The sequence below is a fragment of the Tachyglossus aculeatus genome, chromosome 2 (genome assembly GCF_015852505.1).
Source record: "Tachyglossus aculeatus isolate mTacAcu1 chromosome 2, mTacAcu1.pri, whole genome shotgun sequence".
Classification (NCBI taxonomy): domain Eukaryota; kingdom Metazoa; phylum Chordata; class Mammalia; order Monotremata; family Tachyglossidae; genus Tachyglossus; species Tachyglossus aculeatus.
Window position 1 is genome coordinate 86,051,944 of NC_052067.1, and position 25,112 is coordinate 86,077,055.

The 25,112-nt window shown below is 41.7% G+C and overlaps 1 protein-coding gene across 1 annotated transcript in view; it reads right to left on the reverse strand.

Moving 5' to 3' along the window:
• The window catches only part of ENPP1 (ectonucleotide pyrophosphatase/phosphodiesterase 1), an 80,560-nt gene that overhangs the window by 51,280 nt on the left and 4,168 nt on the right, over positions 1-25,112 (reverse strand). The window contains exons 2-6 of the mRNA XM_038760683.1: positions 14,261-14,333; positions 10,460-10,576; positions 8,419-8,544; positions 7,325-7,385; positions 947-1,044 (exon numbers count right to left, since the gene is read on the reverse strand). Coding sequence (XP_038616611.1) covers positions 947-1,044; positions 7,325-7,385; positions 8,419-8,544; positions 10,460-10,576; positions 14,261-14,333 — 475 coding nt within the window. The remainder of the gene's footprint in view (positions 1-946; positions 1,045-7,324; positions 7,386-8,418; positions 8,545-10,459; positions 10,577-14,260; positions 14,334-25,112) is intronic.

Here is a 25,112-nt window from a genome sequence, read left to right on the forward strand (position 1 = left end):
GAGAAAGGCCAGACTTCTGAGAAGGAATCCATGTGACAAAGACAATACACTGCTTTAATTTTATTTGTTCTGATGATTTTGACACTTGTCTACATATTTTGTTTTGTTGTCTGTCTCCCCCTTGACTGTGAGCCTGTTGTTGGGTAGGGACCATCTCTATATGTTGCCTACTTGTACTTCCCAAGCGCTTAGTACAGTGCTCTGCACCCAGTAAGCACTCAATAAATAGGATTGAGTGAATGAATTATAATGATAATAATAATGATAACAGTTGAGGTATTTGTTAAGCACTTACTATGAGCCAAGCAAGTACTAGGCACCGGAGAAGAAACAAGATAATCAGATCCGACTTGGGGCTCACAGTCTACATAGGAGGAGAACAGGTATTCTGCAGATGAGGTAACTGAGGCATGGGAAGTGAAGTGACTTTCCCATGCTCACACAGCAAGTAAACGACGGAGCCGGGATTATTTTACTTGTACCTATCTATTCTATTTATTTTATTTTGTTAGTATGGTTGGTTTTGTTCTCTGTCTCCCCCTTCTAGACTGTGAGCCCACTGTTGGGTAGGGACTGTCTCTATGTGTTGCCAATTTGTACTTCCCAAGCGCTTAGTACAGTGCTCTGCACATAGTAAGCGCTCAATAAATACGATTGATGATGATAGCCCAGGTCTGACACCCAGGCCTGTGCTCTATCCCCTGGGCCACGCTGCTTCAGAAGTATCTCACTTCATGAAAAAGTTGGCTACACAGTGAGCTTTCAATATAAAGCTAATTATAAGATGATTATCTGATCATTAGGCTCACCAGACTGTTGGATTATAACAGTGAAGTTAATGGGATTCTTGAATTGCTTCCTGTACTTTTCCAAAACATAATGATTGCCGCTTCAGGCTACTGCAATGGCATTTCATTTTACTGCGTTAATGGTAAGAGCTACTCACGTAATTTGCTAATAACAGGAAGAAGTTCACCCCACGTGCGTAAGTATTCCGCTTTGAAGCCATCCAAGGAAAACAAGAGTGTAGGAGGATTTTCAAACCTGGGCAATTACAAAGAAAGATATTTAAGAGAAAGGCATGTTGACGAACTGGAAATTTCCTTCTCCCCTGTGGTGTGCTACTGAAGATTTTCCACAGGTGGAGGTGTATTCTGAAAAGAGGTGGTGGGGGGGGAGGTGGGAGAATGGGGAATAAAAAAGAAAATAAAAACCAAAGGAAACATGTTCCTACCCAGACACAAATGTATGAATATATGGGGATTTACCTTCTGTATATTTTATTCTAAATGCCATCATACTAAACAGGACATTCTTCTTATTAAGATAGACTGTTTTTTAAAAAAATCATTCTTGAACTTGGTTATAAGACTACTGTCTCCTTATGCTGAACTATATTCATTCAATCATATTTATTGAGCACTTATTGTATGCAGAGGACTGTACTAAGCACTATACATTACAAACCTGTAGACATGATTTTTGCTCTCTTCTAACACTAAACTACCTACTGTGACTGAATTTAATCTCTCCCTGCTCCTTGCTCCTTTAATCTCCTTACTCATGCCCTCCCTCTTTCCTGGAACTTCCTCCTCTTCACATCCAGCTAACCAAACCTCTCCCCGTTTTCAAAGCCCTAGTAAAACCACACCTCTTCCAGGAGGTCTACCCTGATTAACGTCTCATTTCCCCACCATAATTTTCCTCTCTCCTCCAACACCTATGCACTGGAGTGTCCTTTTTCCCTAAGCACTTAAGGACTCAGTATGAGTATGATGATCATAGTGTTTAAGCGCTTACTATGTGCTAAGCACTGTACTAAGTGCTGGTGTTGACAAAGTAATCAGGTCAGACACAGTCCCTGTTCCACATGTGGCTCCCGGTCTAAGGATAGTATGAAGACACATATATAAGTGCTCTGGAGATGGGGATGGGAAGGGGGAGATGAACGACGAGGTGCTGAGGGGTTTGAATGGAAGTGCACAGACAATGAAGAAGGAAGGGTGAATAGGGGAAACGAGGCTAAGTCAGGGAAGGCCTCTTGGAGGAGATGTGATTTTTGTAGGCATTTGAAGATAGAGTGGTGTTCTGTTGGATTTGAAGGGGTAGGGAGTTCCAGGTAAGAAAGGGGACATGAGCAAGGGGTCAACAGAGATGAGATGGAAGCACATTAAGTTGGTTGCTGTTAGAGGAGAGCAGGGATGATGTTTACTAATTTTTCATACTCTCCTAAGCACTTTGTACAGTGCTCTGGACCCAGTAAGTCCGTAATACATACAATTTATTATTACAGAATTGGGCTTTAACATGCATGTTGACCTTGACTACAATTCAGGCTTTTAAAATCACAAGGACCACCCCAACTTCTTGTGCTGAAAATTGATAGACCTGCTGCTTAGATGAAAAAATGTCCTTTGTACTTGTGAAGGCCTATCTGAGAACAGAGATTTCTTATTTTCTAAGCCAAGTTTCAGATGGAGAAGCACTGTGGCTCAGTGGAAAGAGTGGCTTTGGAGTCAGAGGTCAGGGGTTCAAATCCTGGTTCCACCAATTGTCAGCTGTGTGACTTTGGGCAAGTCACTTAACTTCTCGGTGACTCAGTTACCGCATCTGTAAAATGGGGATTAAGACTGTGAGCCCCACCGTGGGACAACCTGATCACCTTGTAACCTCCCCAGTGCTTAGAACACTGCTTTGCACATAGTAAGCACTTAATAAATGCCATCATTATTATTATTATTATTGTGATCCCCTTATAGGGCAGGGACTGGGTCCGGTGGATTATCTTGTATCTATCCCAGCATTTAGGACAGTGCTCAGCACAGAGTAGCAATAGAGGAATACCATTATCATCATCATCAAGGCTTTGAACCCTAAAATTCTCTGTTGGTTCTAGATTTAGGCGCAATGGAAGACACATTATAACTATTATAAGTCCCAAAATGTCAGCCAACATGTTACAGCTTCTTATAGCCTCTAGACTATAAGCTTATTATGGGCAGGGAACATGCCTATGCATTCTGTTGCATTGTACTCTCCCCAGCGCTTAGTACAGTGATCCACACATAGTCAGTGCTCAAAAATACCACCGAAGATGATGACGATGATGATGATAACTGAATTTGGGAGTTCATGTGTTTTGAAAGTTTAGGGGCCTTTATACTAAAGAACCACTTATTGAAGTGCAACAGACAATAACCCAGAGAAAAGATCATTTTTCTTGGAATCATTTTCAAAGGTTACTTTCTTTTAAAGCTGAAGTAAAAGCATCAACCAACTTCTTCAATTTTATATGAAGCCGCAAAAAGGAAGAATTAGAGATAGAAAGCTAAGGTTGCTTTTGCTAAATTTTATCTTTACAGTTGGGATTAAGGCTGGAATTAACAAAATTGGAACTGGTGATTGATAAAACTGGAACTAACAAATGTAGAACTGGCAATGAGTTTCACTTTACGTTAATCGGCTTGTAACAAACCAAGGCTGCCCAGCACATAAACCAGGCAACCACGATAGAAAGTGAGCAACCTCAGTCGGGCCCTGTTGGAAGAAACAGGCACACAGTAAAAAGTAGTTCAACATCAATTCATTTTGGCAAAAGCATATAGAAATCCATACAAACCACAAACTAGTTTTGGCAGGATATCAACATGTAATCTCTGCCAAATATCTATAGCAAAAGCTAGTTTGGAAGAACATTCAGATATAAATTCTTCATCAGATATGTAAACGGAAAAGTTGCAAAAGACTTGGACCTAAACTCACAGTATTAACATGTTTATCTGTAAGAATAGAATACAGGAAAGCTGCCAAGGACAAAAGACCAACAAACTCTAGGCACATGGAATGAAACCTGATGAAAACACCAATTGAAGAAATGGGATTCTCCCTCATGCCCAAATTTATATAATCAAAACTTTATCACTCATCAATAAGTGAATCCTCACACCACATAAAAGGCTCTCACACCACATAATTCCTCTTTGACAACTTTCCAAAAGTCCCTTATCTCCTCACTAACTAAGGATCCAGAGAGGAAATTTTGAGAGAAAGGACTTTGGCGCCAATTTCCCTCATGTACGGGAACTTGAAAATTTAAGAAAAGTTTCCGAATGTTGGAACTCCTTTAGACTGAATAGGAATTCGCCTTTTGTTTAAAAAAATAAAAATCAACAAGCGCTTAATACGGTGTTCTGCACACAATAAGTGCTCAATAAATATGATTGAATGAACCTTTCCAACCTGACACTGAGCATGCGTGGTGGCCATTTCAATTTCTCCATTGTAGTGTAGGGCAGTTGCTGGAGGAGGGGCTGGGAAGAAGCAGGCTTATCAGGAAAGATGAAGCCCTCTTTTTCTCCTCTCAGATTGGTGGGGGTCCTCCCAACTCCTGCTCCCCCAAGAATCCCTCCAGATAAAATGCCACCTATACGACTAACTGAATGAATGAATCCCCAGCTGCATGGCCCGGGCAAGTGCAGCAGACTGGGGATATTCAATCCATCAATCAATCAATCAATTGCATTCACTGAGTGCTTACTGTGTGCAGAGCATTGTACTAAGTGCCCGGAAGAGATCTATATAACAATATAACAGATATTCCTTACCCACAACTAGATTAAGGTCTCAGCTCCCTTCTGCCCTATCAGTCTCTGACTGGCAGGACTGTGATGATATCATGACACACCATACATAACATCCCCTGCATGTTGACTCAGGTGAGGGACCCTGAAAGATGGCACAGTGCTAGGCCCCAACCAGAAAGTGAGACGCAAAGGCAAACTTTTAATACTTCTAAACTGCCATTTACCCCATGAATTTAGCAAGAGGAAAACATTAATGAACAACTAGAAAAGTTTTGGTTACACAGATTCATAGTGTGATCATTCTGAAAAGGCCTGGATCAAAAGTCAGTTTACACAACTGCTGAATGAAATGTTGGCTGAGGCTGCACAGAGGAGAACAAATTGTGGTTGTGCACTTTATACTTTTCTTCCAAAACCATGTACTGGCATTAAAAGGCAAACAATTTTTTCCCTAGTCTCAAATCATTAATTCAATCACATGATTCTGAAAATAGAACATGTCAGGCACTTCAACTAACAAATCAAGAATCCAGGAATTCCGCCACCTTCCAATTTCTAACCCAACCCGAACTGGGTCACTCTTCTCTTCTTTTGTTCATATCAATCAATCAATCATATTTATAGTGTTTAGTTTGTGCAGAGCACTGCACTAAGCACTTGGGAGAGTACAATGTAACTGAGATAGTGGACACATTTCTTGTCCACATCTTCTCTATAGTTCACCTGCCACTGAAGTAGGGTCTCTTCTCCAAGCATCTATCCATTACCCCTACACCTAGTTCTCCTAGAACACGGAGGTCACCTTCTTGCTAGTAAGGAAAACTCACACTATAAAGCTTGCTGTGGCAGACACCATATGTACAGGCACACAACCATTTCTTTCAACATAGCATTAGACTCTATGCACACAGGCTAATGTTGCAGAAAGTCCATTCTCTAATCCTGCAGTCATTTTCTATCTAAAAATGGGTAGTGAAAGACATGTGTTCTGGCAGAATTGAATGCATTAAGAAATAGCAATGTTCACAGATATTTTTTTCCCCACTGGCTCTATTAAGAGCCTTTGCTGCATGTTCCTAAGCAATATATTCTCTCTTCTTGTGGCTTTCCCTTTTGACCTCCAAGACTGTCTCATCTACATTTCATTGATTCATTCAATTGTATTTATTGAGCACTTACTGTGTGCAGAGCACTGTACTAAGCGCTTGGGAAGTACAAGTTGGCAACATATAGAGACAGTCCCTACCCAACAGTGGGCTCACAGTCTAGAAGGGGGAGGCAGAGAACAAAACCAAACATATTAACAAAATAAAATAAATAGAATAGATATGTACAAGTAAAATAGATAGAGTAATAAATATGTACAAACATATATACATATATACAGGTGCTGTGGGGAAGGGAAGGAGGTAAGGTGGGGGGGTGGGGAGGGGGAGAAAGGGGAGAGGAATGGGGGACTAAGTCTGGGAAGGCCTCCTGGAGGAGGTGAGCTCTCAGTAGGGCTTTGAAGGGAGGAAGAGAGCTAGCTTGGCAGATGTGTGGAGGGAGGGCATTCCAGGCCTGGAGGATGATGTGGGCCGGGGGGTCGACGGCGGGAACGAGGCACAGTGAGGCGATTAGTGGCAGAGGAGCGGAGGGTGCAGGCTGGGCTGTAGAAGGAGAGAAGGGAGGTGAGGTAGGAGGGGACGAGGTGATGGAGAGCTTTGAAGCCAAGGGTGAGGAAAAGAAACATTTCTTTTCTTGTCTTAAAGAGAGCACTCCATTACATGGAAAGGAAAAGAAAACATGGAGAGATACCGTCAATTTCTTTTCTTCTTACGATCTTGGAGCTAAAACAAAATCACGTCTACATGCTGTGCCTTTTAACAAATGCCTGGTGAATACTTTCTTTGGGCAGAACACTATACTAATCACTGTGAGCATTTTTACTGAAAATGGGGTGGCAAAGCTTCTCTTGTCAAGACAAAAAGATAGGAGAGAAACAGATATTACACAAAGAAAACACTCTTGCCATACAGTGATTGGTTGGCTACATGAATGAAAGCTGAAAATGTGGGCAAGAGCAGAGTTTTGTAACAAGCAGAACATAATTTGGCAGAAAGGAGTTGAGAGGCCATTTGAGACAGAGAGGAATTGTGGCATGTTAAGTTGCTTATTCTGTGCTAAGCACAGTGGTAGATACAAATTAATGACCTATAAGACAGTCCCTGTCGCTCATGGAACTCACAGTATGAAGGAGAAGAAGAACAGGTATTTAATCTCCATTTTACAGATGAGGAAACTTGGACACTGACTTGCTCAAGGTCACAAAGAAAGCAATGGTGTTGGAATTAGAACTCAGGTCCCCTGACTTGCAGTTGAATGCTCTTTTCATTAGGCCACACTGCTGCTTTATTGAGCAGCACTATCCCTATCCCCCTCACCCTTTACATCTCTTGTACTCCTTGAACCACAGTTATTTGTTTAAAAGGGGCCAACAGGACTAAAGAGTACATAAACAATACGTTGGCCACGCAACTTTCAAAAGTTAGTGATTCAACAGTATTTGCCTTTTGGGAAAGATTTTGCTTAAAATACTATTACAATTTAAACAATCTTCTCTAAGCTATTACATATCTCCTGAAAAAAAAAAACTCTCAACATGACAAACAAGAGGGAAAGAGAAGGTACTTGAGCTCTTACTATTCACTAAGTATGAGAGAAAAGGAGACATCTTGAGAGAAAATAGAGTTTCACCTTACCCAGCTGGACACTGAGGTTCATTAATGGCCTCACAGTCTTCTTCCACCCAACTTTTCTCTCCTGAGAAAAGAAAAAAAGTAAACCTGTGTTCAAGGGAGAAAGATTACAGTATTGTGGGGGCAGGAGGGGAGTCTCCTGGAAACAGACTGAAACCCAAGAAACTTATGGTTCATTTACAAGATAAAGGATAAGACAGTGGCCTGAAGACCACCCTCAATCCCACTCCTGCCACTTTTTTATGGCATTTATTAAGTGCTTACTATGTGCAAAGCACTGTTCTAAGCGCTTCAGTCCTCAGGTGGAGTGTGGGGTTCCCTGAAAAAAAAAAAACATTTCATCCACACACCTCTTCTCGTTATTCCCAATTCCTTCATTCAATCATATTTATTGAGTGCTTCTGTGTGCAGAGCACAGTACTAAGCACTTAGGAGAGTACAGTACAACAGTAAACACATTCCCTGAACGCCTCACCCTTACGTAAACTGGAGGGGTTTGGCCAGGACATGGTTTGGCAGGGCCTCAGATATATTATTATTATTAATAATAATAGTGGAACAGTGCTTGGCACATAGTGAGTGCTTAACAAATACCTACATTATTATTATTTGTTAAGCGCTTACTATGTGCCAAGCACTGTACTAAGCACTGGCAAGCATACAAGATAATTGAGTCAGACACAGTCTGTCCCATATAAGGCTCACAGTCTTAATCCCCATTTTACTGATGAGGTACTTGAGGCCCAGAGAAGTTAAGTGACTTGTCCAAGTTCACACAACAGGGAAGTGGAGGAGCCAGGATTAGAACCCCGGTCATTTTGACTCCCAGGACCCATGCTCTATCCATTAGGCCACATAAGCTTATTGTAGGCAGAAAATGTATCTGCTGTGTTGTTATATTCGCCCAAGCGCTTACTATAGTGTTTAGAACACAGTAAGTGCTCCGTAAATAAGACTGACTGACTGCATTGAAGAGTATCCAGCGGTGAGAGAAGACATAGCTATATCTCCACTTACATTATCCCTAAGTTTGCATACATTTTCGAACATACATGAGGGTAGCAGCCTGTGGCAGGATTCGCCTGAGGAGATTTTACCTCGACAGACGGAATTGTAGTTGATACAGCAATCGCCCTTCTCCTGGCAGTCATCAGTACAAGAGCAGTGACTTTTAGGCAGCCTCTTCTCACCACATCGAAATTTACTGCAATTCCACACATACTCTGAAAGATTAAAAAAAAAAAAAGGTCAAGGATCTCAATAGGATTCCTACCCACTCACTCCTTCCAGCATGTCACCCATCCCGAATACGACCCTCTCAAGAATGATCCTCCTCGATTTCACTTAATGGTCCAACTTTGGTCTTCAAGCATAGCGTAAAACCTACCTGAGTGATGTGTTGACTGACCAGAGGCTGGTATAAGTCTACTGGCCAGGAGATCTCCTTATGAGTTAGCAAAAGATAAGCAGATCAGCTTCAAATAAAAAGAGACTGGTACGGCCAACCACTAGCTCTCCCTAACCCCAGGGGGACACACTCTCTCCTCCCTGGCTCTGCCCAATGTTTGAAGTTTATAGATAAGCTTATTTGACTGATATCTGAATGACCAAAACACTAGCCTTGAGGAAACATAGTTTTGTTTTTCAAATGAATCACAAACATTCCTGGTGGATAGCAGAGAAAACTCATTAGTTAAAAAGCTCCAGAACAATCTTTTTGTAAAAAGATAAGGAAAGGGAAAACACACTAGGCAGCCTTTTAAAAAGCAAAGGTTTGCATTGCAGTCTCCCAGGTATAACGTTAAGTAACACACTTTGACTCAGTTAAATTCTCAGGTAAATATTGTAAGATTTCTTTTGGGTCAAACAAAACAGAGATGGGGTCCAGACATATATGCCAAAGCATCAGACTGTAGGTTTTTTTAAAAAATATATAATTACTAACTGTGTATTTACTCCAACATGTACACTCTTTTTCCACTGGAGTCATAAAACAAACCTGGGCAATTATTGGTGTTTTTAATCCAGGGTAAAAAACAAAATCAAATTTGAGTTCACTTTCTTTAAATGATTTTCCAGTCCAGAACCACCTTTCAAAAGTAATAATAATAGCTGAGGTATTTATTAAGTACTTACTATATGCCAAGCACTAAACTAAGTGCTGGAGTAGTTATGAGGTAATCGGGACCCACGTGGGGATCACAAAATAAGTAGGCGGAAGAACAGGTACTGAGCCCCTGTTTTGCAGATAATAAAACTGAAGTTCACAGAAGTGAAGTGACTTGCCCAAGGTCACGCAGCAAAAGAGTGGCAGAGCCAGAATTAGAACTCAGAGCCTCTGACTTCCAGGCCTGTGCTCTTTCCCTAGGTTATGCTGCTCTCTGGAGTCACCATTCATTCAATCGTATTTATTGAGCACTTACTGCATGCCGAGCACTGTACTAAGCATTTGGGAAGTACAAGTTGGTAACATATAGACATGGTCCCTACCCAACAACGGGCTCACAGTCTAGAAGGGGGAGACAGACAACAAAACAAAACATGTAGACAGGTGTAGGGGGATGCTGGCAGGGATGGGGGGATGGTCATGGCAGCTGGGATTCAGGAGGCTCTGAACACTGCAGCAGCCACTACCTTTATTTTAAATGGCATTTGAAAAGGACTTACCCAGTTCCAGGCACCATATTACGTAATGGGATAGAGAGAAGTAATCATGTTGGACACCATCCATGTCTCACATGGTACTCAGATTCTGAATCCCCATTTTACAGATGAGGCAAACTGAGGCCCAGAGAAGTGAAGTGCCCTGCTCAGGGCCACACAGCAGACAATTGGCAGAGCTGGATTAGAACCCAAGTCCTTCTGACTCCCAGGCTATCTACTAGGCCATGCTGCTTATCCCTTCATCCTGCCTCTCTGGCTCTCTGGATCAGACATGAAGGCAGTAGAGAAAATAGGTTTGGGGTGGCGGGGGGAGAGTAAGAGAGAGAAAGAGAGAAACAGAGAGAGAGAAAGAAGGTACCCATTCATTTCCTCAATAAAACTCCAAGTTCACATATTAGTCCCAAATCACCTCTTCAGGCTTTCTACTTCCATTATCTCTTTCAACATTCTTCTCAACTACTTTCTGGGTTTTACCTGGTTCTATACAGGTTTCCTGATAATCCAAACAGCAGTTTCCAAGTTCAACACAGGCAGCATCACAGCGACAGTTTCCAAATGTCCTCTCGAAACAGCGACCTTTGCAAGTTTTGACTGAAATAGCAAGAAAGGCATTCAATATCACTTGCTAATCATTACTGCCAATCAATTGTATTTACTGAGTGCTTACAGTGTGCAGAGCACTGTACTAAGCTCTTGAGAGAGTACAATATATCAATATAAAAGACACATTCTCTACTCACAGAGAACTCGCAGCCTAGAGGAGGAGACAGACATTAATATAAGTAAATAAATTACAGATATGTTCGTAAGTTCTGTGGGGCTGGGAGGGGGGATGAATAAAGGGAGCAAAGCAGGGTGATGCAGAAGGGAGTTAAGGAAAATGAAGAGGGCTTAGTCAGGGAAGGCCTTTTGGAGGTGATGCGCCTTCAATAAGGCTTTGAAGGTTGGGGGAGAGTAATTGTCTGTCGTATGAGGAGGGAGGGAGTTTCAGGACAGAGGCAGGATATGGCAAGAGGTCGGTGGCGAAATAGAAGAGATCGAGGGACAGCAAGGAGGTTAGCATTAGAAGAGTGAAGTTTGCGGGCTGGGTTGTATTAGGAAAGTAGCAAGGTGAGGTAGGAGGGGGCAATGTGATTAACTGCTTTAAAGTCAATGTAAGTAGTTTCTATTTGATGTAAAAGTGGATGGGTAACCATGGAAACTCTTGAGGACTGGGGACGCATGGCCTGAACTCTTTGTAGGAAAATGATCTGGGCAGCAGATTGAAGTGTGGACTGGAGTGGAGAGAGACAAGAGGCTGGGAGGTCAGCAAGGAGGCTGATACAATAATCAAGACGGGATAGGATAAGTGATTAGAGTAATGTGGTAGCAGTTTGGATGGAAAGGAAAGGGTGGATTTTAGTGATGCTGTGAGGGTCACACCTTCAGGATTTAGTAATGGATGAAATATGTGGGTTGAATAAAAGGGAGGAATCAAATATAACGCCAAGGTTATAGGCTTGTTCATTCATTCAGTCAATCGTACTTATTGAGCACTTACTGTGTGCAGAGCACTGTACTAAGCACTTGGAAAGTACAATTCAGCAACAGATAGAGACAGTCTCTACCCAAACAATGGGCTCTGAGGCAGGAAGGATGATGGTGCCATCTACAGTGATGGAAAAGTCACGGTGAGGATTTTGATGGGAAGATAAAAAGTCCTGTTTTATACATGTTAAGTTTGAGATGATGGAAGGACACCCAAATAGAGAGGTCTTGAAGGCAGCAGGAAATGCAAGACTGCAGAGAGGGAGAGATATCAGCGCTGTAGATGTTGATTTAGGTATCTCCCACATAGAGGTGGTAGCTGAAGCCATGTGAGCTAATGAGCTCTCCAAGGAAATAGGTATAGCTGAAGAAGAGAAGGGGACCCAAAACTGAATCTTGAGGGACACCCACAGTTAGGGGGTGGGAGGCAGAGGAGGAGCCTGTGAAAGAGACCGAGAAAGAACAGTCAGAGAGAAAGGAGGAGAACCAGGAGAGGAGAGTGACAGTGAAGCCTAGGTTGGATAATGTTTCCAAGGAGAGGGGGATGGTCAACAGTGTTGAAGGCAGCTGAGAGATTGAGGAGGATTAGGATGGAGTAGAGGCCATTGGATTTGGCAAGATGGTGATCATCTGTTACATATGAGAGGATAGTTTCTGTGGAGTGAAGGGGATGGAAGCCAGATTGCAGGGGGTCAAGGAGAGAACTGGAGGAGAGGAACTTGAGACAGTGGGTGCAAACAACTTGCTCAACTGAACACCAATATGTCCAAATCAGATTGGGAGCCAGAGAGTTCAGGCCCAGGTCTTAAAGAGCCTAACCCTGGAAATGGTTCTAAGGTAGAGGCTTATGGTACCTTAAATAGACTGGAGTTTGTCAATAGCATATTCACAACCGAGTGATCAGTTTATCAATCATGTTTATTGAGCGCTTACTGTGTGAACAACATTTTACTAAGTTCTTGGGAGAGTACAATACAATAGAGTTGGTAAACATGTTCCCTGCCCACAACAAGCTTATAGTCTAGAGGAAACTGATGCTGAAAGTCTGACCCATTTCTTCAGAGTTTTGCTCCTGTTGGCTCTTTGGCAGAAAGACATTTTACTACTACATGCCTCCAGGTATTTATTCTATGAGGAAGACAGATGGAAAGATTGTGGTCCTTATCTGAGATTGTGCTAACATATGGTCACTAGAGGATGAAGCCTTGTAGTGTGGGTTTGTTTAGAAGCATTCCTCGGCCACAGGACTTCCCACACAGAACCAGGAGATGAAACCCAATTTTCCCCTTGTGGTGCAGGGCTGGGGAAAAGGGGAAGGTGGAGGGAGAGGGCAGGGATACTTGTCAATAACCCCTCAGCCAGCCACTGGCTCTGTAGTGTTCTTCCCCTCTGCTCCCATAAATTCTGTGCAACTTGTGGAGCAGGTGGTCAAAGCCATCACCGCTGACATTTCAAGCGACCTTGTTTTGAACATGAACTTTCTCCTCCCCCTCTCCATAACAAAGTTCCCAGACATGGACCCCAGAGACGATGTTATAGCAAAGTCCCAGAGTAACCTGGGAGAAGTGTTTAGCTTCTGGGGGACACGAACATAGTTTGAGTTTGCAGGAAGTTCTGGAAAATGTGGCCAAGGCCTATACAAATGTATCCTTGTAGAAGGTGAGGGGGGATCCCATGCTCCTGATAACTTGGGTTAAGCCAGTCCATCTTGAACTGGGCTCCCAAAATTAAAAAAATAAATAAATAAAATAAAGTTACAAAACCTGAGATAGTCTGACAGAAGCTGTCTGGGCCATGTCAGGTGGGAGAGGCTGGCTGTCTGAGAGTCTAGTCCCAAAGGCTTATTTCGCACAGTGTGCCCTTGTTTAGGGCACTGTCTGTGGCTGGTTGGTTGCAGCAAAGAATATTTGGGGATTTCCCAGTGGTCTATCCCCACAGCAGCAGAACACAGTGAATTTTCATCTTTGGGGATCAGAAATGTGGACTTTTATGGTTAAAGAACAAAGCATCAGCTAGATAAGATTGAAGAAGGGGGGCGGGGGCGGTAAAAAAAAGTCATGTGTAAATAGTTAATGTATTTGCTTATGGCAAACTCACAATTCTGTGTATTATACTCTCCCAAGAGCTTAGTACAGTGTTCTGAACATGATGAACACTCAATAAATACCATTAATTGACTGTTTACATGTAAAAAAAAAAAAAAAGATTCCATGTTCAATCTTTGTTATTCTACCACCCGATGAATTCAAGGTGAAGAATTCATGCAAAAGGAATACCCAGAAAAGCCTTAAATATGTTCCAGTGCTTCACTGTTTAAATATTAATATTCCAAAATTCAAAAGCAACATTTGATTAGAGTAAGTTCCAATGAGCAAATAAAAGTCAGAGGAATATCCTCTAGCAGATGGTTTAATCATGCTACGAGGATGAAGTGGGCTCCCTCAGGAAAAAGTTTTAGGTAACTTTTGCTAATTCTTTACCTCATTCTCCAAACATATGGAGTTTGCTGTGCAGAAAGAGATGGATAAGATTACCGATGGCAAAGCCAAAAAGAACTTGGTGTCATGGAAGTTCCTCTACTCTAGAAAATGCATTTGTGGGAAGTTGCTGAACTTCAGAGTCCTATTCAAACCTTCCTACATTGCTAATTCTGCAGTACTGTACTCTCCAAAGTGCTTACAACAGTGTTCTGCACATAGTAAGGACTTAATAAATACCATCAATTGATTGTTATGCAATTATAATTACCTTCTCTGGAACAACTTGGCTTCAATCCAAATATACACCCAAGGATCGTTGTTAGCATGCAGACTGACAGCACCTATTAAAAAAGAGAAATCTATTAGTATTTAATTAACTTACAGCCTTGTTTCCAGGAATACTCACAGCACAAATTTACCCATTAATCCCTTTCCCAAACTTAAAAGGTAACTAATTTATAGTATCAGTCCTTTAATGATCCAGAGGCAAACTTTAGTATTGCCCACATTTTTTTAAGATCCTTAATGGAAAAGAACAGCTGAATATTGATTTCGTCTTCCCATACCAACCCCCTCCTTCCTGCACCCATCTTGCCAGTTGAAATAATGTCCCCATAACATTCTTAGCTCAACTTTTATGCAACAAAAATCCCCTAGGAACCCTACCCATTTCAAATTTGGAAAAAAAAGAGAAACAGAGGGAACACAGGAGAGGGAGATAGAGGGAAAGAGGGAGAAGGAATAGAGTGCCTCTCCCAAATACTTATACTTGTGGCAAAGAAAAAGGTAAACACACAACTCCAATATTTATCTAACTGCAAACCCAAACCCAATGGCCTCTACTCCATCTTAATCCTCCTCGACCTCTCAGCTGCTTCAGACATGTTGACCACCCCCGTCCTCTTGAAACATTATCCAACCTCTGCTTCATAGTCACTGTCCTCTCCTGGTTCTCTTATCTCTCAAGCCGCTCATTCTCAGTTCCCAGGCTCCTCCTCTGCCTCTCACCCCCTAACTATGGATGTCATTCAAGGTACAGTTCTGGGTCTCCTTCTATTCTCCATCTACATCCACTGCCTTGGGGAACTCATTCACTCCCATGGCTGCAACTACCACCCTGAAGATGATACCCAAATCAATATCTCCAGCCCTGACCTCTCTCCCTCTCTGCAGTCTCGCATTTCCTCCTGCCTTCAAGCTATCTCTGCTTGGATGTCCTCCCATCACCTCAAACATAACATGTCTAAAACAGAACTCCTTATCTTCCCAACCAAACCCTGTCCTCCCCCTGAAATTCCCATTCACTATACAGCGCACCACTCTCTCTTTCAACTAACATATTCAATACATCACTAAATCCTGCCAGTTTGACCTTCACAATATTGTTAAAATCCACTCTTTCCTCTCCATCTAAACTGCTACCATGTCAATTCAATCACTTAACCTATCCCTCCTTGATTACTGTATCAGCCTTCTTGATGACCTCTGACCTAGCTAACTCTTCCCCACTCCAATCTATACTTCACTCTGCTGCTTGAATCACTCTTCTACAAAAAGGTTCAGGCCATGTTTCTCTCTCCTCAAGAACATCCAGTGGTGGCCCATCCACCTCTGCATCAGACAGACTCTCCTCACCACTGGCTTTACAGCACTGAAGCACCTTGACCCCTCCAACCTCACTTTGTTACTCTCCTACTACAACTCAGCCCACTCACTCTCTTCGCTCCTCAACTGTTAACCTTCTCTCCGTACCTCAATCTCATCTATCTCACCCACATCCTGCCTCTGGACTGAAATGCCCTCCCTCTTCAAATCTGACAGACAATTACTCTCCCCACTTCAAAGCCTTATTGAAAGCACATCTCCTCCAAGAGGCCTTCCCTTACTAAGCCCTCTTTTCCTCTTCTCCCTCTTCCTCCAGCATTGCCCTGATTGCTCCCTTCATTCATCCTCCCCTCCCAGCCCCACAGCACTTCTGTACATATCTGTAATTTATTTATTTAAAATAACACTGGTCTCCCCCTTTTACACTGTAAACTTGTTGTGAGCAGGGAATGGGTCTGCTATATTGTTATACTGTACTCTCCCAAGTGCTTAAGTATAGTGCTCTGCACACAGTAAGCATTCAACAAATGTCACTGACTGACCGATTAAATATTTCGTACTGTTAAATCCTATCAGTATTTACTAAAATAAAGTTTAGTATTACAGAAACAACTGCATCCTTCATTTCACAAGCATAAAGTTTTCTCATGCTCTGAATTTAACAGCTATTTCTCACTTTAAGTATTCTGGTATCTTCACCATTCTCATACACATTCAGCAAGTTTTACCCCCCAACGGTTGCACAAGTGTTGCAATGTCCAACACTAGGCAGGAGAATGGGGATCCAATATAAGGCTATACAATCTCACAAGGGTTTTTCTTCAAATGATAATACTTGTGGAAAGATCTTGGAGAGACAGAATAAGAGATAGATCTCTTCAAGACTGGTGCTTTGGGGAAAAAAAGGACAAGCAGACAAAAACACACTTTGGAAATCTAGGCTAGGTACTTTCCAAATGCTTTGTTAAACCAAAAGGGATTTTTTTTGCCGCATAGACTTTTTAAAATATTAAGCATTGTTATACAGTTATGGCAGAATCCAAGTTAGTTCTGAATATGGAATTCCCAGCATATGAAAATAAGTCTTTGAACGTTCATCCTATTTGCCATTTTAAAATTCAAGGCAATAAGAGCTTTTAATTTGTGTTTGCAGATAATCCAGGCTACAGTTTCCCCAAGAGATGCCCATTTCCTCAGTCCAACTGCTGGTCATTTGGGTCTATGGGTTAAAAAAAAAAAATTTTTTTCAAGATTCAAGCCAAGGTAGGGGCAATGGGGAGACCTGAAGGGAGGCAACTTCAAGACTGGGGCAGAAATGGTGCTGGAGCCACCAGGACTCCCAGAAAGTAACTGGCTTCAGCCAGACTTCCGGGTCAGTGAGCAGAGGTTTGCATAAATTATTATCAATTATTATTATTATTATATATTATATTATATATTATTATTATAATTGATAATAATTATGGTATTTGTTAAGCACTTACTATGTGCCAAGCACTATTCTAAGCACTGGGGTAGATACAAGATAATCAGGTTGTCCCACTTGGGGCTCACAGTCTTAATCCCCATTTTACAGATAAGGTAACTGAGGCACAGAGAAGTTAAGCGGCTTGCTCAAAGTCACACAGCAAACAAGTGGCAGAGCCAGGATTAGAACCCACATCCTCTGACTCCCAAACCCATGCTCTTTCCACTACGCCACGCTGCTTCTCTGCATAGGCTAGAGGCTTCATGAGAAGCAGTGTGGCCTAGTGGAAAGAGCACAGGCCTGGCAGTCAGAGGACCTTCGTTCTAATTCTAGCTCTGCCACTTGCCTGCTGTGTGACCTTAGGCAAGTCACCTAACTTCTCTCTCTCGATTTCCTCATCTGTAAAATGGGAATTCAATACCTGTTCTTCCCATTTAGACTATGAGGCCAATGAGGAGCAGGGACTGTATCTATCTTATTACTACCCCAGTGCGTAATACAGTGCTGGGCACTTAGTAAACCTATAACAAATGTCACCATTATTATTAGGACAAAAATATTACTTGTTCAGGCTGAGCCTAGCATTTCCATTCTATTGTGCCAAATTACATGAGGAGCATGGATTCCAAATCTTAGCTACAGTTAGCCCCATTAAGGCATGCAAATTCTGTGTGATTTTTTCAGCCTGCCCATCGGACCGTGCCTTGCCTGTGTTCTCATAAATTGTGAGCTGAACCTCAACCTGCTTGTTGTGGGCAGGGAATGTGTCTGTTTATTGTTATTCTGTACTCTCCTAAGCGCTTAGTACAGTGCTTTGCACACTGTAAGCGCTCAATAAATACAAATGAAAGAACCTTATTATTGTCCCATTTGTGGATCAGGGAGACAGAACCCAGTGTCTTCTGATCACGTGAATGTGGCAATGGGGTCTAGGGAATGCCAGTACTGAGATTGCAAAGTTTTTGTCAAAGACAATTGACACTTTTAGCAGTCAAATCAGTAAAGCAGAAGGTACTATCCCAGTAGTCTCTGCTCCCCCTAATTCATAAGGTTCGAAAGAAAAGCTTATTGAATCTTCATTTGCTCCTTAGATACCACAAATGCCTGAAAACTTTTTAGAGAAGGTGCTGTTCGGGTTTTCCAGTCACCAAAATTGGTTGTGAGAATAAAGCGATAGAATTTTTGTTGGAACGTTAAAATGAAACAGTTCAAATTAACAGTGTATTATAAGGAAACTGCAAAAATATGTGCTGTTCCTCTCTCCCACAACTAAAACTGATAATGAAGTCGCTGTTAATATTACTCTTCTAGTTGCTCTAACTGGTTCTAAACTGAATGGTTAAAGACTATTAATGGTGATGGGCCACTTCCAGATTTTTTGCTTGTAAAAAAAGTTCAAGATAAACAAAATTTGATGGCTTTGTCTACAGAGAATAAGGCTCACTCTGGTATGATATGATGCTCCATTCTTTCCCCGTCATCAACATTGCCAAATCTTCTCCAAACACATCTCCTCAAATTCACAACTGTTTTGAGAGTCTATAGCTCACCATTAGCGTTATAAATAAAACTTGTTCTGTTTAGTGCCAGATATCTAGTCCTGGTTCCTCACTCCCAACAGGCAGACAGACTGAACTAAAACAGTCTGAGATTTGGTGTATAGGAGGAAGATCTATCAGGTGATAAAAATAGGGAATACAGTACCACAGGAATTTGTGGATGCCACAAAGGACTTGGATAAATTTGTAGATGAGTGACTTAGTCCCAGTTTGGAACTCCCTCTTTCCCCAAATAAGATCATCATGAAAATGCCATTTCTGAGTCAGACCTTTATCTCTGAATCTATTCAGAATCTATATATCTCTGAAACTATTGCCATAGTTGGAAACCAGTCTCATCCCTGTCCTACTAGATATGATTGATTGATAGATATGGCAGACCACAGCCCTCCTGTAATCCCACTTCTTCCAACAATCCTTGCTTATTTAATTCCCAGAATCTGATGTTCAATAAATCCCATTTGTCATCCCTAGCACATTTGTACTTCTATCTCTCCCTGTCTCAATACATATGTAGGTTTATTTAATGGTATATTCGATTATTTCAATTACTAAATATAGGGAAGCAGTCTGACCTAGTGCAAAGAGCCCAGGCCTGGGAGTCCGAGGACCTGGCTTAATAATAGTAATAATGATAATAATAGTATTCATTAAGTGCTTAGTATGTGCCAGGCACTGTACTAAGTGCTGTGGTGGATACAAGCAAGTTGGGTTGGACACAGTCCCTGCCCCTCAAATCAATCAATCAATCATATTTATTGAGTGCTTACTGTGCGCAGAGCACTGTACTAAGTGCTTGGGAAGTACAAGTTGGCAACGTATAGAGACAGTCCCTACCCAACAGTGGGCTCACAGTCTAAAAGGGGGAGACAAAGAACAAAACCAAACATACTAACAAAATAAAATAAATAGAATAGATATGTACAAGTAAAATAAATAAATCCCCTCAAGGGGATCATAGTCTTAATCTCCCTTTTACAGATAAGTTAACTGAGGCTCAGAGAAGTTAAGTGACTTGCGCAAGGCCACACAGCAGACAAGTGGTGGAGCAGGGATTAGAACGCAGATCCTTCTGTCTCCTAGGTCTGTGTTCTATCCACTAGACCAAGCTACCTTCTCTTCTACATTACATGCAACTGGAGAGAGGGGACAGAGTCCCCTGAATCAGCAACAATATATGACCTATCCACTTTCTGACTTTATCGAGGTACTGCACTCCAGCTCCTAAAAGGTAGGACAGCTTGAACTTTCCTGAAAGTGTGTTGCATCACGCTTCTTGTTGCAACAACCCTGCCTTAAGGAAAAACAAAACAAATCAAATGAAAAACACACACTACATTACTTGCCAACTTAAGTCAGAGTTGGGTGGGGAGGGGAAAAAAAAAAGATAGAAGAAGATTGTGCATGATTTGTTTGGGTGATTTTTCCTTAACTTTTTTCTCAGGTCAACAGTCCTCACATTTGATCAAAAAGGTGTGCCCTGCAGCTAATGAAAACAGCTAAGACATCTTCATGGGGAAATTAGGGATGTGGGAATTGAGAAACATGTTCCACTGTTTAATAAAAAAGACCTCATAGTAATCACCACAATTCTAGAACTAAAAAGATTGAAAAGGTGGACTTTGATGATGAAGGGTTAGCTTTTATTTGATTGTAAGCAACTTGAACCCTCTCGGGATTGCACCTGGAGACTTTCCAGTACTCTACCAAGTGTCAGCTACGGAAGGGAGAATCAAGCAGAGACATACCCGTTCCATTCCTCACTTAACCAGGGGGTGGTTACCTCTTGTTATGGATGGAGGGATTGGGTTTTGCCCAAGAAGTTTTTCTTGAAGTGAGACTTAAAACAGCAACATGTGTTGTTTTAGTGGGTGAGCAGGAAAGAAAAAGACAGTTCCAGGGATATCAGATAGCCCTGGAGAAGCTGGGGCTATCGAGGAGAACTACAGTAATGACTTTGAAGCAGAACAGGCAAAACAAAGCAAAAGGAAGAAGAACCAGTCTTGGGAAAAATTAGAGCATAGGTAGACTCCTGCGGCTGCCTAAACTGTACCCAGCCCAGATAGCGGATCCACCTCACAGGTGATAATGACAAATTGGAGAAGTCTTAGAGGCAGAAAATTCTGGCAGACTAGTCTATTCATCTGGAACAACGGAACATCTGCCAAGCTAGCTCTCTTCCTCCCTTCAAAGCCCTACTGAGAGCTCACCTCCTCCAAGAGGCCTTCCCAGACTGAGCCTCCTTTTTCCTCTCCTCCTCCCCATCCCCCCAACCTCCTTCCCCTCCCAAGAGCACCTGTATATATGTTTGTACATATTTATTACTCTATTTATTTTACTTGTACACACTTACTATTCTATTTATTTTGTTAATGATGTGCATTTAGCTTTAATTCTATTTGTTCTGACAACTTGACACTTGTCCACATGTTTTGTTTTGTTGTCTGTCTCCCCCTTCTAGACCGTGAGCTCGCTGTTGGGTAGGGACCATCTCTATATGTTGCCAACTTGTACTTCCCAAGCGCTTAGTACAGTGCTCTGCACACAGTAAGCGCTCAATAAATACAATTGAATGAATGAATGAACTGTTTGCTATATCTGAAAATTACTCTTCTCTGGAGGAAAGATGCTAGATTAAAAAAAAAAAAAACTTGAGAAGAGTAACTCAAAAAGTGACAAGACCTCAGGAAGAAATTAAGACCATTGCCTGGAACTGGTTAATTTTCTCCAATACCATAAGGCACAAGAAATTAAATTTACAGCCTCAGACACTGGATGTCCCGAAAGATCAACACACGTACCTGGCATGACAACAGAAATAATCAAATGAATATTAGCCATCTTTGCTGCCAAGAAGGCGGTACTCTTCTACAACCCCCTAGACTGGTGATCCCAATCCAGCTGTGAACACAAGCAGACTTCCAGGTCCTGTATTACAAGAAGTCCACAGTCCAGGAGGTAATATGCAACAACACCTCTGCTGTAAAGGATCCCTTCCAAAATAACCCTCTTATCTTTTAAGGTAGGAAGGTGGCTGCAATCTGTGAGATGACTGCATAGGTCTATACCTGCTTGAGATTTAATTGTGTCCCACCTAATGCTAGCCTACTCCCCATCCAAGGGACAACAGTAAGCCAAAGAAAAAAGCCACCAGAAAATGCTCCTTCACACAGAAGGTAATAATAATAATGCCATTTGTTAAGCGCTTACTATGTGCAAAGCACTGTTCTAAGCACTGGGGGGATACAAGGTAATCAGGTTGTCCCAATGGGGCTCACAGTCTTAATCCTCATTTTACAGATGAGGTAACTGAGGCTCAGAGAAATTAAGTGACTTGCCCAAGGTTACACAGCAGACATGTGGCAGAGCTGGGATTAGAACCCATGACCTCTGGCTCCCAAGCCCATGCTCTTTCCACTGAGAGTTAGATTTATGGAATTTGTTCCTACTGGAAGTCTTGCAGGCTTAAGATATCTGTAAGTTCAGGAATTCTTGGAAGAGATGTCCTTAATAGGTTAATAGAGAGAAAACTATCCTATCTATCCTATTTATTTTATTTTGTTAGTATGTTTTGTTTTGTTCTCTGTCTCCCCCTTTTAGACTGTGAGCCCACTGTTGGGTAGGGACTGTCTCTATATGTTGCCAATTTGTACTTCCCAAGCGCTTAGTACAGTGCTCTGCACATAGTAAGCGCTCAATAAATACGATTGATGATGATGATGATGAAAACTAGAGGTGACTCTCACCACTGGGGTGGACGGCCAAGTGGTTGGGCCCCATGTAGTGCACTGTGAAGCAGCGTGGCTTACTGTATAGAGCACGGGCCTGAGTGTCAGAAGGTCATGGGTTCTAATCCTGGCTCAGCCACTTATCTGCTGTGTGACCTTGGGCGAGTCCCTTAATTTCTCTGTCATGAGTTACCTCATCTGTAAAATGGGACAAGGACTTTGTCCAACCTGATTAACTTGTATCTTCCCCAGTGTTTAGAACGGTGCTTGGCACATAACACTTTAGTACCATGATTATTATTATTATTAGTGCTATTTGAAAGGAAGGAACAGAGGTGGATAACTCCAGCCTTCTTAAATGTAAAAATTACATACTAAAAAGGCTGCTGAAGTGAAAAGTAAGAGAGGTGATGTTGGAACAACAGAGACACATACTGAATGGGAGAATAAGGTCTAAAACCTGAGAGGCCTCTTTGGATTTCCCCCAACTGTCTAGACCACCAATGGAGTCCACGAGCAGCCTGAATGGGCGGCAAAGTGGAAGCGTACTTCGCCACAGCTGAGCTAAGCCCAGGTGCCGCCTGGCTTTACTCCAAGCGATGAGCAGCAAGAGGCTTCACAGGGAGCCAGGCCAGAGTTAGTCCACGACTGATGTGGTCACTGGTGGACTGGAGACAGCAGAGTTGTGGTTGCCACTTTTGGAGTGGGAGATATAGCTGCCACAGCTAATCTAGGGGGAATAAAGGAGAGTGGCACTGGACACTGATTCAGAATTGAGTTAGCCCAAGACACTAAATTATAGTGTCCTTTCTTTCCCCAAAGTGAGAAGATGCCATCCCTCCATTTTAAATGCTTGGGAAACAAAGCCCAAATCATATGTCCAAGGGTATCAGGGTGTGTGGCCAATCATTTAACAATGACTAATTACTTAACTGAAAGAACGTTAAAAACCCTGTAAACACAAACAATTCATTTCTTTTTATCGTGGTCTGCTTTCCTAAAGTCTTACAGTAAACTGCTCTCACAAGGGCATTATAAACAGGATTCATCTGTTATTCTAATTTAGAGAAGCCAAAAGACTCTCAAGAGAAAAGGAAACCATATTTAAACTTATTAAAAAGAATTACAGAGAAACAATGTTAGTCCATGATTTTTTTTTCATTGGCAAGTACATTGAGGGCTTTAATTTTGCTATTGCAATTGAGTTTAGGACCAAGAAATTGCCAAGATGGCATCTTGGAGAATAAATATCAGCTAAAGGATTCTTTTATAATTAGTTTTCAGTTAAAACACTCTACCAACCAATAGCATCTCCGGTTCAACCAGTTTAACATTTAACCAGTGCCTGGGCCAAGGTCCAGATTCTGCTGCCGGACTTAACTGTAAAGAAGCCAAGAAAAGGTAGATACTCTGCCCTGCTTACCTCTCTTTTCCCACCCAAATGCCAGGAAATATATTTTTAGAAGAGAATATCAGGTTAAATCAAGTGTTTCCTCTCTCTCTCTCTCTCTCTCTCTCTCTCTCTCTCTCTCTCTCTATCTCTATCTCTCTCTCCACACACACACATACACAAAAAAGCATGTTATTCCTAACAATACCAGAGATACCAAAATACATAGAAATTCACCCAGTCACACATCTTGTAAGAAATGATGTCTAATTGGGCACTCATTATCTAAACTCCATTCCCCAGTCTGCACTTTATTTGGTTTGGGAAGTCAGTTGGGTAACAAGAGTCCATTCTTGGAAAAGGTTATCCTATATTTGTAGCTTTTTCCAAAGTTCTTAGTAACTGTCTTCAAATTTCACCAGTTGGATAGTCGTTGGGAATTTATTTTAACCCTTCAGCTAGTCACCATACTTCCATGGACAAGACAGATAATCTGTAGAGTTCTCTTTCTAAGAGAAATCACCCAGATTTCTAAGTTTAAGGAAATTGCTTTTTTCACTGCTTTCCATGACAACCTGAAGTTTCTCCAAACAAAAGAAATCTTACTATGTAAGCCTTCCAGACTGATGGAGAAACTTCCCCAGAGTGCTATTTAAACCAAGATCTAAAAATTACCTCATCAAAGAATGGCAACACATTAACTTTGTAAGTGGGACCAGAGTCATACAACTTTGTTTACAAGTGGCTAACTTTGTAAATCAGCCATTAGTTCTCGGGCTGCAAGTGATTGGGCAACTAAGGAATGTCTTATATAATGACTGGCATGAGTGAGCAGAGGATAGGAAATTAGGAGCATTTATAAATGTTCACTTTGGAACAAGACGTCTTCAAAATAGATAATCTCACTTTAGGGTAGAATTAGAGGCTTTCTATGTAATGGATCCCACAATCAGGAATTCAAGTTTAATTCAGGAGAAAAACTGACAAAGAGGCCAGAGATCAAAATTCACTGTAAACACAATTTAAAATTTTTGCTGCTGTGCATGCCTGAATAGAAGATGGTTTGCATACATGCACCCTGCAATCTAAATGTGAACTCCCTGCAATCTAAATGTGAACTCACATTCAATGAAAACTCTTCCTCCCCGCCCCTCCCATGCCCTCACCCTCAAAGAAAAACTTACAAGAATTTTGCACCAATTCTTCCCAACATCTGAAGCTATAGGGCCTTGAGCATTACATCACACCCACAGATAGGTAAGAGAAAAAGTGGCTGAACTATATAATTTAGTGAAGAAAGTATAGATTTTAGGATATACGCCATTATGTTTTTAGATGTGTATTAACATTTCAGCAAGGACATCCACCAG